Source organism: Mastomys coucha, unplaced genomic scaffold (genome assembly GCF_008632895.1).
Source record: "Mastomys coucha isolate ucsf_1 unplaced genomic scaffold, UCSF_Mcou_1 pScaffold15, whole genome shotgun sequence".
NCBI classification, from domain to species: Eukaryota; Metazoa; Chordata; class Mammalia; order Rodentia; family Muridae; genus Mastomys; species Mastomys coucha.
Window position 1 is genome coordinate 315,982 of NW_022196897.1, and position 19,163 is coordinate 335,144.

At 38.2% G+C, this 19,163-nt stretch overlaps 1 protein-coding gene across 1 annotated transcript in view; it reads right to left on the reverse strand.

The window, feature by feature from the left end:
* Itga8 (integrin subunit alpha 8) overlaps window positions 1–19,163 on the reverse strand; it is a 215,301-nt gene that overhangs the window by 174,092 nt on the left and 22,046 nt on the right. The window contains exons 3-5 of the mRNA XM_031369028.1: window positions 9,333–9,433; window positions 6,543–6,666; window positions 1,881–1,942 (exon numbers count right to left, since the gene is read on the reverse strand). Coding sequence (XP_031224888.1) covers window positions 1,881–1,942; window positions 6,543–6,666; window positions 9,333–9,433 — 287 coding nt within the window. The remainder of the gene's footprint in view (window positions 1–1,880; window positions 1,943–6,542; window positions 6,667–9,332; window positions 9,434–19,163) is intronic.

The window sequence follows — 19,163 nt, forward strand, 5'->3', positions numbered from 1 at the left end:
TACATATATATGTATATATATACATATATATGTGTAGATATATATATATATGTGTGTGTGTATATATATATCTTAAGAAGTTAGACTCCAGAGAACCAAATAACCCTATTAAAAATGGATACAGACCTAAATAAAGAATTCTCAACTGAGGAATGCTGAATGGCTGAGAAGCACCTAAACAAATGTTCAATATCCTTTTGTCATTAGGGAAATGCAAATCAAAACAACCCTGAGATTCCACCTCACACCAGTCAGAATGACTAAATCAAAAACTCAGATGACGCGGGGCGTGGTGGCACACGACTTTAATCTCAGCACTTGGGAGGCAGAGGCAGGTGGATTTCTGAGTTCAAGGCCAGCCTGGTCTACAGAGTGAGTTCCAGGACAGCCAGGGCTATACAGAGAAACCCTGTCTCAAAAAAAAAAAAAACCTCAGATGACAGCAGATGCTGGCCAGGATGTTGAGAAAAAGGAACTCTCCTCCATTACTGGTGGGATTGCAAGCTGGTACAACCACTCTGGAAATGTTTGACAGTTCCAGAGAAAATTGGCCATAGTACTACCTGAGGACACAGCTATAACACTCTTGAGCATATACCCAGAAGATGCTCCAACATGTAATAAGGACACATGCTCCACTATGTTCATAGCAGCCTTCTTCATAGTAGCCAGAAGCTGCAAAGAACCCAGATGTCCTTCAACAGAGAAATGAATACAGAATATGTGGTACATCTACACAATGGAGTACTATTCAACTATGAAAAATGATGAATTCATAAAATTATTAGGCAAATGGATAGAACTAGAAAATAACATCCTGAGTAAGGTAACCCAATCTCAAAAGAATACACATGGTATGCACTCACTGATAAGTAGATATTAGTCCCAAAGCTCCAAATAACAAGGATACAATTCACAGACCACATGAAGTTCAATAAGAAGGAAGACTAAAGTGTGAATGCTTTGGTCCTTCTTAGAAAGAGAACAAAATACTTACAGGAGCAAATATGGAGATAATGTGTTGAACAGATAGTGAAAGAAAGGCCACCCAGAGACTATTCCACCTGAAAATTTATCCCAGATACAGTTACCAAACCCAGACACTATTGTGGATTCCAAGAAGTGCATGCTGAAAGGAGCCTGATATGACTGTCTCCTGAGAGGTCCTGCCAGAGCCTTACAAATACAGAGATGGATGCTCTCAGCCAAACATTGGCCTGAGTGTGGGGTCTCCAATAGAGGAGTTAGAGAAAGGGCTAAAGGAGTTCAAGGAGATTGCAACCAAACAGGAAGGACAACAATATCAATCAACCAGTTCCCCCAGAGCTCCCAGGAACTAAGCCATCAACAAAGGAGTAGCTTCAGCTGCATATGTAGCAGAGGTTGGCCTTGTCATGCACCAATGGAAGGAGAGGTCCTTGGTCCTATGAATGCTCAGTAGATGTCCCAGTGTATAGGGAATCGAGGGAGGGGAGGTGGGATTGGGTAGGTGGATGGAGAAACACCCTCATAGAAGCAGGGGGTGGGGGGTGGGGGAGGGGGCTTGCGGGGGGGTACTGTAAAAGGGGATAATAACATTTGAAATGTAAATAAAGAAAATATCCAAAAAATAAAAAAATGAATGATTAATTCTGTTTGGAAAGGAAGTCTCTGTTTTTCCTTCTTATTATCATGTGCATAAATTTAAATAGAAACAGTGAACAGGAAAACAAAAACAAAGTAAAACTCAAGGAGAATTTGCCAGACATGTCTGATTCCAAAGCCTCTCTGGTTATTATTGTTTGGGGGTTGGGGATCGGGATGAAAGACAAAGGCTAAAACAGTAGCAAGCATGACATGAAAACGTATCCCATCCTAGGTGCTGAAACAGTAAGACTCACCTTATAGAAGTCTAGGCTGAATCCTGCTTGGCAGTAACCTTGCCCTTCAGGATCAGCATTGCCTGGAAAGATCAAAACATGTACCTGTCATGCCATTTCTGAGAAACATTTATTAAGCAATACAGATTATTCCATTGTTTCCCGACATACCATTGAATTAAAGAAAACAATTTAATGTTTTATTTTTAAAACGCATTCCAGGCAATACTGAGTACAGCTTCATGTATTTTTAGATTCTGAATATTGTAATCATGCTGCAGGGAGATGAGCAGGGAATTATGATACTAGGTCTATTGAGTACAGGCCACGTAAGCCATTCTCCAGTTGGGGAACACATCAAAGGATGGATGTATATTGGAGGGTACATTCGTATTCACCCCCAAGATAAAACCTCCATTTTCTGATTGTGTCCCCAAATGCCCACATGACAGTAGTGTCTACTTTGCCTACTCCTGATGTCTCTACCATTTCTACAGTGACAACTTGAAAAGATAACTCAGTGCATGCTTTCTGCAGAGAATATTGGTAAAGATCTCCTTTTCAGTTTTCATGTAGCCTAGGCTGGCCTCCAACTCTATAGCTAAGATGAGCTTTCTCTTCTGAACCTGCTACTTCTATCTCCAGAGTGCTAGAATTATAAATGTCAACTAGTCCAGCCACTTGCTGTAGTACTGGGACCAAACCCAGGATTTCATAAGTGCTAGGCTTAACTGAGCTACTTCTCCAGCTCTTTAATAGAAACATAATTTTAAAATTAGATTAATTTGAAAATTATATTTCTGATTTTAGTGATCTCACAGGGGCATTGCAATGGCTAATCTTGGCAGAAGAGAAACTCTCAAGTAATGGTTTCTTTTGTATTCTGTTTATTCTAACTGAAGAGCCCAGTGAGGTCTTGTCATACATTCTTGTAAACTGTAGGTTTTATAGTGAGCATAGAGACTCTAAGGATATTGTTATTGAAACCTGTAGGACACTAAGATTACAAATTTACTCACTACAACCTGTACTTTCAAAGATGCCCTACAACTTCCAACATACTTGAATTATAGTCAAAATGTAGTTAAGTGGGGGGATCTCAGTTATTATGTAGTTAGATGAGAACAGGTTAACAAAGTTTTATCACCGAGGATATCATTTAAGCAATACTACAGTGAAATGGCAGGAAATGAGCAAACATTGCTGCAGGAAATTCTGATAGGCTGGGCATGCCTCTGTTTCAGAAGATCTCTGAAGTGGATCTGGTCCTTCTAGCTCTCCAAAACACTGTACATGTCCTTTCTTCCAGCCAGTTCATAGTTTTAGCTTCTCCTTATCAATTCTATGCAGGCATACCTTTGTCCTGTTTGCTTGTTTTGAGTTTGTTTGTTTGTTTGTTTGTTTGCTGAGAGAGAATCCTGTGCAGCCTAGGCTGTCCTGGAGCCCACCATGTAGCAATGGTCTTGAACTCCCAATCCTCCTGCCGCTACCTCCCAGTCTTGAGATTGGAGGTGGACATTACTCCATCCTTACTCCCTCTATGTTTATAATACTTTACTAGCCCAATACAATGTCTTCCATCAAATTTGTTCCTTCGTTTACAACTAACTGTATGTTCAGACCAATGATTATGAGTTTTATAAAGTTCCCTAAAATCTCATCTTTTTCAGTCTCATCTATATAACCTCAACTTATGGGGTTCTAATTTTCTAGAAATCTAGTGGTGTAAAATGTATGCATATACAGATATATGCATGAATGTATGATGTAGTCTACTGAATCTACAAAGTTGTACTTGTTTATATTTAAGAAATGATTTATAAGCACAGAAACCTCAAAAATCAGCTTTTGAAATTGGATCTTTATTTTTAATATTGTACATTATTCAGAAGGGAAGAAACCTGACCATTCTTTACTTTAAAATAGACACTGAAAAAAAAATCCTCTAACTGAAAACACGTCATTGAGAAAATAATCAACTTCCAATGTTTGTTTTGAGTGGCAATTAGAGAAGAGCATAGGTTCTTTTCTCTGCAAGTCCACTTCTACTTTCTCATTGAAATATAATTTATGAGTCCCTAAGGAGTTTTTCTTCCTGGAACCTCACAGTGTCTCTAAATGTTAGGTCCCAGTATAAACTCAGGAATCTAGGGATGTGTGTCATTCATTTCCATTCATTGCCAATGGTTAACTGCTAATGTGAAACTGAAGGGCTGTGAGAACTGCCCTCACCTTATGAATGGCCATAAGAACAGAAGGCATGTCATTCAGTAGAATGAGCAGGCTACCACCCGCATTGTTCATGGTGCTCCCAGGGCTTTGCTGCAGAAGTAATACAAGGCACTTCTTTTGGATCTCTTTTGAAAAAGATATTGCTGATATTCCTGCTCCATGGTATTGACCATATTCTCAAGAACAAGTAGGCTTTGTGTTAGTGGATTGTGAGCTTCTCAGACATGACAGGAAACCAGCTTTTTGGGTGATTTGAAGAGAGGATGTGTTATTGGTTATATAAAAAGTGTCGTGTGTTCCACAGCCAAACAGCTCCTAGAAAAATACTCCATCACTCCACCTAAGCTCTCTTTCACATTGGCTCCAAGTACTTCTCTCTGGGAAAATGAGTAAAGGAGCAGGCATGATAATGTGCCCACAGAGCTCAAAAGTCTTGGGCACTATAATTCATTGTGTTTAAAAAATGGTTCAAGCTCATGCTGAAACAGGCATCTCATAGGTTGAGATTTTGTGAGCAGTCTTACCCGGGCTCTCAGGTCACAAGGATATAAAGCATCAAGGCAGAATAAGGTATGGTGACAGGTTTCATGAGTGAACTTCACAACAGCCAGAAGATTCTAACTGACTTTCCAAAGAACTTGAAGTGTCCACTTCAGTGGTGTCAATGTGGTCAGTAAACATGTGTTGAATGAATAACTGAGTCCCATTCTCAGCATAAATCCTTAATTTTTAAAGCTGTTTAAAATAATGTCCTTAACTTCAGACTTTTTCTCTAGCACAGCGCACACCTAGGAAATCAAACTCTTTGTTTCCTGCCAAAAATCCTCATGAAAAACTCTTGGGTTTAGAAAGTTCAGGCTTGCTTTGGAGCTGTATATCCCAGTGGCTTCTTTATTAACCCTTTAATGTCCCTGACCATCCTTTATCTTCACTCTTTTATTCTGATATTTGCTTACTGTCTTCCCTGAATTGATCTAGAATCTAAAAAGTAAGTATGCAGAAGAGGGAAATTGTATTTGTTGTCTTTAGAACAATCTATAATAGCTTCAGGCTGAGTCTTTTTTAAAAGTTAATATCTAAACGAAGTAGCTCTAACTTTCTTTGTAGTGACATCTCTCTACAATGTATTCCCATTAGTTAGAAGAAGAAGAATGGAAAATTCTTCTATTGCTTATCCACAGCTCCCAGCGATCTGCCAAAAACTTAGAGCAATAGATAGGTTTATAAAAGAACTTCAAGCAGATAATGCCTTAGTAATTGAACTTCCCATATTGGACACCAGTGTTCATATGGCTGCACTCATTTACTTTAAAGGCTACTTTGTACTGGTGTGGTGGAATATGCTTGCAGTCAGCAATTTGAAGCTGACGCAGGAAGATCAATAATTTAAAGTCACCTTGATCTACATAGCTAGTTCAAAGCCAGCCTAAGAGACATAGACAAGATGCTGTTCTGGGTGAACCCAGAACTGCTGGATGATATTTGAGAATAAAGGTGAGTCAACATTTTAATCAACAAGTGCAACATGCAGATATCAAGTATGCAGCTGTCAAACAAAGCAACAGCAATTGAGACTGAAGGCTACGCAATGCTGGTGTCAGAAATGAGCTCAGTCCAATTATCCTAACTGATATTACTGCTTCCCTCATCAAGTAGGGTGGCCAGATAGCATCTTGTAGGACACAGAGTAGGGATTTTTAACAGAAACTGTAGGTCAAGAGCCAAACTCGAGGATCCAATCAACTCTACCAAAGAGTGTCTAAACACTGACTTTTATATACAGAGGAGCCAGCAACTTAGCTTATATATGGGTACTTGTTGCCATAGCGGATGACCCAAGCTTCATCCCTAAAACTCATATGGTGGAAGGAAAGAGCCGAGTCTTCACTGTCTGATTTCTGCACACGTGCTGTGGCATGTATGTGTAGATACGCATACATGAAAAATAAAAACTTTTAAATTAAAAAAATGTGGTGGTTTAAATAAGAATGGCTTCCATTGACTCATATATTTGAATGTTTGGTCCCTAATTGATGGAACTGTTTGGGAAGTATTAGGAGGTTTGTTCTTATTGGAAAAGGTGTGACATGGGGTTGGGCTTTAAGGATTTAAAACCAAAGCATTCTTACTTAGAGCTTTCATTCTTCCTGCCTTCTACTTGAGGATCAATTGGAATCTCTCAGCTACTGTGCCAGCACCATGCCTTCCTGCCTGCTGCCACGCCCCCCACCATGATGGTCATGGACAGGCCCTCTGAATATATAAGCCCCAATAAACATTTTCTTCTGTAAGTTATTTTAGTCATAATGTCTTAGTTTCTTACAAAATTAACAAATAAGTAAATACAGAATAGATCAATAGAATTTTGAATCTTGGATATCTTCCATCACAGCTCTCAAGTTTGAATGCTTTCAAGCTAAATTTTACTTTTAAGGAATAAAAACAACTTACTGTTCCGACAAGGTGAGTGCTCAGCGTAAGCACTGAAGTTCTGAATTGCTACATAGCATGTGCCAACCGGGTCCTTTGCTGGATTAGGTTTCAGAGTTCTCCAGTGGTATAGAGGAGCACAAGCCTGCGGGTACCAAAGGCAAGAAATGCTGCTTTGATTTAGGTTTCTAAGACCAGAGCTTGATTTGAAGGGTTGACTAGTAGTGAATGGCCATACCACCCTGAATATTACCAATCTTGTCCGAATTATAGACAAGTATAGGTTATTATGTTAAATTGCTACATGAACTAATTGACCTTCGGTATGCTCGCGAGTATCACTGTAGACAGAGACTAACTTCCAAAGCTAATTTTTAATATTGATTCATTTAAAAAGTTGTAAAAAGAGATGATTAAATCTCATGGTACAGTTTTTAAGTAAATAAAAAGTAACCTGGCAAAAGAAAATTATTTTTTAAAAGCTAAGAGCTCACATTTTCTATTCATTCTTTTTAAAAAGGGGGACTATATAACAGCAAATAACATTCAAACGGTGGATGGATTAATGTTGTGTCTTAAAATAACTCATCTCTTCCTTTATCTGGTTGTTAATTTTTAAAAATGGCTTTCAAAACAATGGATTCATGCAGGTTTATAAATCTCTGGTTTGTGAACTGCCTTAGTTTATTAAGTTGCATCTTATGAACTTTAAATTAGTGACTATTTTGTAGGCAGGCTCCCTCATTATCATAATACATTTTACTAGCTTGAATGTAATGGATTTTGTTCATTAAAAAAAAATTGAGGTCCAAAAACATTGAGGACCAGCAAGCATTCAAAGGGCAGATGGTAATAACAGACACACATTACTAAGGTATTGTGACCCAATTGGAAGTAACCATTTCTCTGGCTCTGCTCACTTCAGAGCAATTCATTCTGACAAACTCCAATGGCCACAGATAACCTTCATGGTGGAGATGACCTACCCTAGTCATTCCATAGATTCATGCTCAATTTTAAACTGGCAAAATATCTTGCAGTAAAACATTCCATGATTATTTCCAGGTAAACTATAGAGAGCAGTAACTTTGAGAACTATGCAGACTACACAAACATTTGGTCATATTAAAGCTTTGCTTAGGATTCATATAAGTGCTAGCCACACTAAACATGGAGCTTTGCATGAGAAATCTCATGAATAAATAAATGTATGCTGAATGAAATTAAATGTATGGCCTCTAGAGAACTTAAAACAAAATTGTGTATCAGGTTATTATGAATGAGCTCTTGCATCTTGCATTTTATCTTATATAATTTGTCATATCGGATACTTATTTGATGGCTTACAAACATGTTCTAATTTTAGGACTCTGGTGAAATCAAAAACATACTTGTTAAATTATGCCTTGTAATGCCATTTCAAGGAATATATTAGGGTGAAATGAGAGAACTTCCTTCATATTACCTTCCTTAATATCAGGATTTTTACCAGAAAAAGTTAATTTCAACAACAATAAGAAAAGTATGCTTCATTCACAGCACACTCTAGTTTCTTCTTCTTTTAATTAATCTGTTTCATATGCTTCATTGTGAAAAATCTTGGAAATAAAATAAACACTACACATGAAATTTTATCAGGCCCAAGGTCTATCTACATCTCAGTGAACAGTTAGAGTAGCCATTCGGAAACTGTGCAGCTTTACACTGGGTTTTACGCTCTGACTAGTAAATGTATTTTTAGACACTTATCCGCCATGAAGAACCTGGGCAGAATTAAAACTAGAAAAAGAATTAGATATCCTCTTTCATAACTCATGTCTAGTACTTGCACTGAGTCCTTCTACAAACTAAAACAAACCAAAACTAAAACCAAACCAAACAGCCAACCAAACAAACACCTCTAGCTCTATTAAAATTATTCTCAATATCTTAGGCACATGTAATTATTTACGACAATAAAGGAATGAAAGCCAAGTTAAAGCATTTGCAAGCTGAGTGATCCAAATTTAAAAGTGGGATTGCTTGCTGGACAGTGGTCATTCATGCCTTTAATCTTGAGGCAGAGGCTGAGGCAGAGGCAGAGGCAGAGGCAGAGGCAGAGGCAGAGGCTGAGGCAGAGGCAGAGGCAGAGGCAGAGGCAGAGGCAGAGGCAGAGGCAGAGGCAGAGGCAGAGGCAGAGGCAGAGGCAGGCTGATCTTTGTGAGTTCAAAGCTAGCCTTGTCTACAGAGCTTGTATCAGGACAGCTGAGTCTACACAAGGAAAGCTTATCTCAGAAATGAGCAAAACAACCCAAAACAAAACAAACAAAATAAAACAGCGGGATTACTTACTTTAAGAAGTAGTGGTCAGCTGGTAGTTTTTAAAGCTCTTAATATTAAGGAAAACTTTTCCACTGTTCTTAAAAGGATACCACAATACATAAACATTTAAACAACCCTAGAGTGTTTCCCCTCAACTTATTTTTCTCTGGCTCAATTTAAAACAGCTTTTTAAATTGGTCTTAAGCAATAAAGTATTTACCCCTGGAAGAGGTAACTTTTCATTTTCCATCTTTCCGAGTAATTTTTAAAGTGTTTGAAAATATCTGAACTTTTAGGAGGGGAAAGGCTTCATTTTCTATAGCTTTGAGTACATTTTAAATATAGTCTTTAATTTCCATCACTGAGTATCTGGTTTTATATATCACACTTTTTGAGCTGCCAATAAGTCTAGCAATGTGTACAAATACAAAAAAACATTTCTGTAAAACAGGCATTAAACTGTTTGAAGCACAAAGCAAGCAAGCAGTTCCCTGACCCATTCATACTCACCACAACTTTTCCTTTGTGAGCTCTCACTGTGGCTCCAAACCATTGGTTTGATTTAAATTCTATAGGTTCTTTGGTTCCATTAACTCTGATTTTCCTGTTGTCTGACAAGAATGATAAATTATGAATAGCTTATGAAGCATGGAAGCCAATTATAGAGTAATAAATACATATTAATAAATATAAACAATAGATATGTTAATAAATATAATAAATATAGAGTACTAAAATATAGAGCAATAAATATATACATCAGAAAAATGAGTGCTAGTCTTTCATAAACTTGCCTAAAAAGTTGAAGAGGAGAAAATATTTCCAAGGGCCAGAATTACGCCAATTTTAAAGCCAAACAAGGACTCCACAAGAAAAGAAATCCATGCTATCATTTCATAGCTGTAGACAAAGCATTGTCAATGTTCAACATGTTTAACATGTTGAAAATTCTCAATAAGTTAGGGGTGGCAGGAAGAATGCACAGAGGCCATGCATCACTATAGTTAGTATCATACTCCCTGGTAAAAAGTTAAAACCTTACATCTAGGATCAGAAAAGAGAAAGGATACTTCTTCTTTCATTTATTTATGTGTATGTGTGTCTGCCTGCTTGTTGTATATACACATGTGAACAGTGTCCACAGAGGCTGCGAGAGTACCCAAGCCCCTGGAACTGAAGTTAGAGGCAGTTGTGAGCTTCCCCATGTGGGTGCTGGAAACTGGATCCAGTTCCTCTGCAAAAGCAGCAAGTGCTTTTAACTGCTGGTTCATCCCCAAAGGGTCCATCCTGTACATGTATATGCAGCACAAAATTAGAAATATGTAGAGTTATAAGATAAGAAAAAGAAAGAACAGGCATTGAAATCAGAAAGGAAGAAAAATAATTCTCTGTGCAGATAATGTGTTTTATATATGAAAAACCCTAAATGCTCCAGAACTCAACCAACACCCAAAGCCTAAAACATTAGACATAAAAATCTTGATAAATTTTTAGATACAAATTAGCAAACAAAAACCAGAGAGCTAGGGATATAGCTTAATAATAGAGTGCTTGTTCTGAATATGTAAAGGCCTGGGGTATATTACTAGAAACACACACATTACCAGAAACATGCGCATTACTAAAAACACACACATGTACCCCCCCAACACACACACACATACATGCACACATGAAAAAAGGAAGAAATGAAGGAAGGAAGGAAACAAGGAAGGGAGACAATCAGAACTAGCTTTGGTGGCACATCCAGTCCCCAAACCAGCAGAAGCAGTAGGATTGTGAATTTGAGGCAGCTTATACTACAAATAACTTTCAAAACTAGCTTAGGCTATATAAGAATACTTTATTGACATCCACAAAATATCAGTCTTATTAGTATATACTAATAATGAACTATCTGTGGATGAATTAAAGAACACAGTAAAACATAGTATCAAAACTTTTGTAATAAATTTGTAGCAAATTAATAATTTTAGTAATTTAAATACTAAATGCAATTTAAATACTAATGTACTAAATATAGTACATTAAAACATCAAACCCATAAATATTGGTGAAAAAAACTGACACAGACACAAATCAGGAGGGAAAATATCCCAGGTTCCTGGGTTGGAAGAATTCCTCTTGTTAAAGTGTCCATGATTACAGACAATAAAATCCCTATAAAAATCCAAATGATGTTCTTCACAGAAAAATACATACTGAATTGCAAAGACACTACATAACTAAAACAACTACAAACAAAGCAAACAAACCTAGAAACACTGCTCTACTTGACTTTAAAACACAATAAACTGGAATAAGTATAAAAATCAAAGTACCATCACACTGGCTTTAAAAATGGGGACACGGGCCAATGGGCCAGGGTAGAAAGCACAGAGATAAACTCATACATTTTATCAATCTGATCTTTGACAAAAATGTTAAGACCATACAACAGAGAATAGATAGTGTTTCAATGAATGGTGGAAACAATTAGATACCCACATGCAGAAGAACAAAATTGGGCCCTTATGTCACACAAACTCACATATAAAATCCACTTAAAAGGGATTATAACTGCAAACTACTAAAAGAATATTAAGGAAAAACTTTATGGCATTGACCTCTACAAATATTTCTTGGACATGACCCCTGAAAGCACAAGCAACAGAGCAAAAGTAGGCAATGGGGTTGGATCAACGTGGAATAAAGAGACGATCTATGTTGTCAAAGACAGTGTTTGCAAACGATGCATCTGAAACCATGCATCTCAACCAACTGGACAGCAAGGCTGCAATAACCCCGATTGAAAACTGAACAAAGAACTGGAACAAGGATTTCTCAGACAAAGACATAAAGGTGACAAACAAGCAAACAAAAATGTGTTCAAGACACTAATCATCGGGGAAATGAAAACTCAAGCCATAGTGAGATAGGAACTCAGCTCAGGGAGGGGAGAGATTATTACTGAAAAAACGAAAGCAAATTCTGATGGGAATGTGAGAAAGGGATGCTTAAAGCAGCTGGGTGTGGATACACATGGGCCCATCTGCCATGGAAAACAATATACAAGTTTTTTCATAAACTGGAAATAGAACTACCCCCTGATCCAGCTGCACTCCTCTAGTGTCTATACAGAAGGAAATGGGGTCAGTATGTTGCCAGATATTCATACTCTGCTCAATATGGCATTGCTCACAATAGCTGAGATATGGAGTCATCCTTAGTGTGATCAATCAGATGAATGAATTTAAAAATGTGGCTCAAAAGCATGATAGATTATTTGACCTGATAAAAAAGGACATCCTATCATTTGCAACAATATGGGTGAATTCTGAAGATTTATCATACAGTATGTAGCCAATGGTTTTTAATGATCTATCATATACAGAAAATTCTAAGAGATTTCATTTTTAATGTTATTTCAACAGAAAAATGTTAACAATGATAGTTGGTTGTTGTGGTTTTGAATGAAAAACATCCTTCATAGGCTCATGTATTTGAGCACTCGATCAGTTAGTGGTGCTCTTTGGGGGTAGATATAGGATCTGTAGGAGGCACAGCCTTGCTAGAGAAGGAGGGTCACTGAGGGAAGGCTTTGAGGATTTATAGCTTCATCCTATTTCCAGCTCTCCCAGTCTGCTTCCTATGTGTAGAGGAAACCCAGCCTGTTAACTTACAGCTTCTGCTCTCGTACAGACCCCATCACGATGAGCTCTGCTCTTCTGGAAGCATGAGCCAAAATGCATCTTCTTCTCAAAGTTGTTTCCGGTTATAGTGTTTTACCATGGCAACAAACAAGAAACTAATACAATAACAGATACGTTAAATCGTTTGCTTTAGATACCCTACAGCATATATATCTATCAAAGTAGCATATAGATATATACATATATACATATAGATACATATAGATACATATATATAATTTTGCTTGCCAATTTAAATATATTTGAAAACTAATTTTAATACACTGTGGGAACATCTCTAAGTCTAAGCTACAAGGTGGTTTTCAGGCTGGGAATATGGCTCAGTTGTAGAGTACTTGTCTAGTAAGCATGATCTTCATCTTCTATATACTGTAGGCTCTGAGCAACCTGAATATACACACCAGTAATTCCTGATGATGGCTACTGCTTTGAAGAAAGCTGAGTCATTTTCAGTTGTAAACCATGCACAATTCTCCCTGAAGACTATAGTGACTGCCTGGGCGTTAAGAATACTACCTACTAGTATTATGGGTAGGACAAGACACTGGTTCCCAGCACACGCTTGGGCCACTCATACCCAAGTGCCTTTAACTTGAGTTTCGGGGAATCCAAGCTTGTCTTTAGGACTCCTTGGCCACTCATGCACACAGGAGGTATGCATACACACAGAGAAACACACATACATCACTTAATAAAAATAAATCTTTAAAAAAGAAAAATCACCTTCTCTCGCCCAGATGCGTACCAACTTTCTCAGCATACATCAGCAACCAGCAGGAATGGATGCTCCAAGCTTGGATTTGAACTGAATAACATGTATCTGCAGTGCTACTGAAGAGACCCTGCCAGTACAGCTTTCCACTCCCTTGTACAGATCTCCACCAGGTGGAGGCTAGATAGAGAGAAACTTAGCCCAGGTACAATACACACTTCAGGTCCCAATCAAGTGCAAGGATCTTTCCTTCTCTCAGTTCATAGTCAACTAACTTGCCACATGATTTCATCTGCCCTGACCCAACAAGGTGCTCTATAGTAAAGGCTGAGGAGTTCTAAGAACATTTGACCTGGGCCATGCTATCTGCACATGTTTCCTCTCCTATAGATTTCACTTTTCTTCCTTGTCTCTCAAACAAATACATTGCAAAATGAAGTTTTAAGTCCTACTAGGTAAGGCCAAAATAAACACCTAACTAAGACTTCAGCTGGATTTACTTGTGACTGCACACATTTTAAAAAGAATAATATATTCATTCTGAATCTAAAATGTACATGGTGACATGTGAGCAGACAATCATGAATTTCCTTTTCAAAAATCTTAGCTTTGATGTTTCTGGAGTGTTTTTTAAAAGACAAGCTCTGGAAGTTTTCACCCTAAATGCACACAACTGGCAAAGAATTAGATCCCCTTGCAGCTTAAAGGCTGGAATGAATTTTATAAACACACCATTTATGTCTAGGCAGCATGGGTGACCAAAAACTCAAAGCCAAAGGATCTTAGCTGATTCACCCAGCCCTTATGAGTCCTCAGTCCTTCTGTCTGAGGCTTCTCCGCTGCTTTTCAGGTGGCCAAAAGTCATAGTCACACCAAAGAATTGGCATGGAGGATATTTATAATTGGAAGTCACACTAAACAGAATCTTCTAGCAATCTGACCAAATGTTCATAATCCTTAAAAAAAAAGCATCTAGTTAGAAACTCAGAAAGTCAACCTACATCTGAGAATTGGAAAGGACTTCACAGACACACAAGCGTACTAGGCTATTATTAGTGATTTGTGGAGCTCGGGAACAAAGTGTGTGACACCTCACAAGGTTGTCAATGTGGCTTTGATTAAGCACAGGGAGAAAGTACTGGAGTGGCTTTGAAGCTTCTAACTAGTAAAACGCCAGGAACAGAAGACTGGCAACTCAAACATTCATAGTTAAAAGAGATCCTCAAAGGGATTATGGAACATGGGCTTCTGGAAGGAAGGAAGGAAGGAAGGAAGGAAGGAAGGAAGGAAGGAAGGAAGGAAGGAAGGAAGGAAGGAAATTATGAGGAAAATGCCTCCAGTTTTGTGAGACTGAATGACTTGAGTTTGTCTGGGTGGCTACTAAGTTGTTTGTTTTTGTTTTTTGGTTTGTGAGGTTTTTTGTTGTTTTGTTTTAGTTATTTGCTACTCCAGGTTGAGCTGGATGATAACTTTTCCAAGAGAAGAAACTACAGTTATTTTGGGGAAACAATCTTTTTATTTTAGTTGAAAAATGCCAATAAATGAATTTTGTTGATTCCATTTCCAACCCAAGTAGTGTAATAGAGAAGGTTCCTACTACATCAGTCTCAGTTCCCCCCTGACCAGTTAGGATGCGAGTGTGTTATTCTTACATTGATTCTGAATATACACAATTCACTTTTTAAAAATCTTGGTTAGGTCTACAAACTGACAGTAAGTCCTCATTGCAGAAGACAACACCCACACAACTCATTGAATGTGAAGAGGTTGAGCTAGTGCCTACATAGAACCTCTATCCCTGTGTTCTAGTGTCTATGCCACAGAAAGGTACTCTACCAAAAGAGAAAAATAAATACCATCCCAACCACAAAGCCTTTGGTCTACAATCTGTCCAGCCTGCAAATTAAGCTAGGGCAATGGCAACATAAACGTTGTGGCAATAATCAACAGAGGTCAGATTTGACTTAAGGCCCATTCCACGAGATGCAACCTGTGCCTGACACTGCTTGGGTGACCAGGAACCAGAGTCTCGATAGCCTGGGACCTACAGTAAAACCAGATGCTATTGGTCTTTTAAAAAAAGTAACAATTAAATGACTCCTAATGACATTCTGCTATACTCATAGATCAATGCTTTATTCAGCCATCATTAGAGACGTTTCCTTTTACAGCAGATGGGAACAAATACAGGGACCTAATGGCCAGGCATTATGCAGAGAGATCTTGTATTGGTACACACAGCTCTAATGGAGATTTCTCCATCAAATCCCTTCCCTCAAAGCTCAGGAACATTTGCAGAAGAGGACACAGAAGGAGTTAGGGAGACAGAAGAGATGGAGAACAGAACAAGCCTCTAAAACAACTTAACAAAGCTTCTATGAACTCACAGAAACTGAAGCATCAAGCTCAGGGTCTACACAGGTCAGTACCATGTTCTCTGCATAATGGTACAGCTTCAGTTTAGCACTTTTATGGGACTCTTAAATCTGTAAATAAGTGGGTCTCTGCTTCTTGTGCCTTCTCTTAGAGTTCTTCCATTGTTCTATTCGCTTGACTTGACTTGATCAACTTCTATATGATGATTTTCATTTGATCTTATAATTTATATTTTATTTTTCAAAGTTCTGTTTGGGGCTGGTCAGGTGTCTCAGTGGGAAAGGGGCTGATCACTCAAGGCTGAGTCCATAAACTCAAGCCCTGGGATCCACATGGAGGTACAATGAGAGAACTTACTGCATAAAGTTTCCTCTTCCTCCCGCTCATGCGTCTGTACACATTCATCATGCACACATACAATAATAATACAGTTAAACAAATAAAATAAAGACAAACAAGTACAAATTCTGTTTCACAAGAAAAAAATGAATTTGATCAATAAACAGATTTATCAAAAGAAAAGGTGACCAAGGAGCACTTAAAAAAATAATTCCATGTCTCTAACAGGGAGGCAAAAGCAAATTAATTAAAACTGTACTAAATTTCCATGTCATACCAGCCAGAATGGGTGCTGTGAGGAGAACAAATAACAAATGCCAGGAAGAACTCAAGAGGAGTGAGGCCCATGTACACTCTTGGTGGGAGTATGAAAAGATGCAGCCACTCTGGAAATCAGCTGCCCCATGATACAGCAGTACAATACCACTCCTGGGTATTTATCCAAAGGACCCTAAGTCAGCATTTCACAGAGACATCTGGACACCATTGTCCACAACTGTGTTATTTGCAATAGCCAAGATAAGGGAAGGCTGGATGCCCACCAGCAGGTGAGTGGAGAGATAAAAGGTGGCTCCTTTACACAATGAGATTTTTACTGACTTGGAGAGTAAAGTCATGTCCTTGGTGAGGAAATAGATAGAGCTAGAGACCAGCACACCAAGTGAAAAGACACGTTTCTAGGACTTTCTTATGAGCAAGATTCAGGATGAGCATGCAGCTCAGTGGAAATTTGGCCATGGGGAAGCAGGGGAGCCTGCTACTGTCTGGTGGCAGCTGGAGGCAGACTGGTGGGATTTGGCAGTGGCAAGTGGTGCTTGTCCGGTCTAGCAGCTCCAAATGTCTTCCTGACAGCCATGTCTCTGGTCCGCACACTCCTAAGTTGCCTTGATCCATGGAAGCTGCTTTCTTCCCGGGGCTCACAGGCTCTCAGATTCTGTAGTAAGTTCTTCCATAATTACTACTGGTAAAGGGCACTCCATCTTTCTACTCAGATCCAGACCCAAGCCCTAAATGCGACACTTATGACAAGCAGAGTATTTGGGACTGGTTTCATGTCCTTCAGAGCAGAAGGAGGTACTGGGTCACCCCAGGTACCCAGAGCATTGTCCACTGCACAGACCTGAAAAAGACCACTCCATCTTAATAACTCTCTAGCAGATTAAAAAGACAGATGAAACAAAGTCCAAAATTAGGAAACACTTTTCAAGTCACTGTGTGCAAATTTAAAGTTTCCCAAGTAGCAGGAGACCATTTACAAGGTTAATAAACAAGTAAAATTCCATGTAACTTTTTTCTCGAGAAGCAACAATGCAATTAATATATAAAGAACTCTGAAACCAATACACAAAAAACAGAAATTTAATAGGAAACCTTATGCAAATGGAAAATTCTTATACACTGCTAATGGGCATATAAACTAATTCAGTCACCATAGAAAGCAGTTTAGGGGTGGTCCTCCAAGAAGTGAGAATACATTAGCATTATACAGAATGTATCAGTAACCTGGTATGACCAGGTTTGTACCACTCCTGTGTATTCAAACAAAGGATATATCACATCACAAAGATACTTGTGCATTCCTGACTCACAACAGCTGAGTTATGAAAATAACCTAACTACCCATGAATAGAAGAACTTAGGTAAAATGTAGATACATAGTCGGTGGAATTTCTCAGTTATAAAGAAGAACAAAGTTAGTATGGAAAAGTACAAAGACAATACAGCACACACTCGTGTTCACACAAGACAGAATTGAAAATGTCTCAGATTTCTCACATTCATAAACATTACAGTTCCTTTTCTATACATCCTAACTTCCTCCTCTAGATGTGTCAGCACCATGTTTTGTGTGTGTGTGTGTGTGTGTGTGTGTGTGTGTGTGTGTAAAATAATACTGGAGCTAAGAACAGAATGCTAACCTACAGGCATAATGAACTGAATTTGATCCCCATTACCCACACAAAGCCATATGAGGTGGCATGCCTGTGTACTGCGAGCACTTAGGGGAGAGAAATAAGAGCATCCTTGGGCTACCTAGTTTAGCCACATCAGTGAGCATCAGCTTTAGTGAGATCCTGTCTCAAAAATGTAAAGCAAAGAACAAAGAAGACAGCTGACCTCAAGTTCTGGCCTTTGTGTGCACTCACACATACATGCACATAAGCACACAAATAATATCATGAACAATATATATATCCAGGCTCTGCATCTGTCAAGGACCAGACAACAAATGTTTCAGGTACTGCAATCTTCCACAGTTTGTTACAACTGCCCAAGTGCACACTCATAGTGAAATCAAACCACAAACAAGACAGAGGAAACTGGGCGTGGCTGATTCTCAAACAATTTTATGTATGGGCACAGAAACTGAAATTCCATGTAATTTTTATATGTAATAAAATATTCTTTAAATTGTTAGCCAGTTAAAACTTTAAAAGTACACATAGCTTACAGGTTGTGTAGTAATAATAATAATAATGATGATGATGATGATGATGATGATGATGATGATGATATAGAAAGAAAAGATAGTTCAAAATCTAGTTGTAGTTTGCCAACATTTGACAATATTTTTAAATTGATAAACAGCATGCTATGATGTTTAGCTAGCTGAATGTGTTTGTGTTTCACATTTAACAAGTCTGTAAGAGACAGCTATGAAGGGCTAAATATATAGACAGACAGACAGGTATCTAGAAACATAGATGGGTGCACTGGTGGACAGGTAGATAGGTTGGCCAACAGATAAATCTAATTCATTCCTCTTGATTCTTCTGTAGTATTATATCCCATTAAATAACTATGTATGTTTTAGGTATCCATCTCACTTGGATAGAAGTCTTTATTTCTTTTTGTTTTGATATTATTACAAGGGCACTGAGCATTCTTATAAAATGAATTTCATCAGGTAATAAAATTAGGTGTAATTCCCAGGTCCACCAGCAGAGCAGGGGGCAGGTGGAGCATCTTTATTCAGGACAGTTAAGGTTTTCCCACCCACTTGGCTGGGAAACAGTGTCTCAGATTTGTTGATGTTGTTGTTTGTTGTTATGCTCGTTTAATATTAGTACCTGTGATCATCTTTTTATGTTTGTAGACCATTCATCCCTCCTTATTAATTTCTCATTTATATCCTTTGCTTATCTTCTTGTTTGCATGTTGACTCTACTGATTGTATAACCAATCATACACTTGGAGTATTGACTTCTTTTCTTTTATATG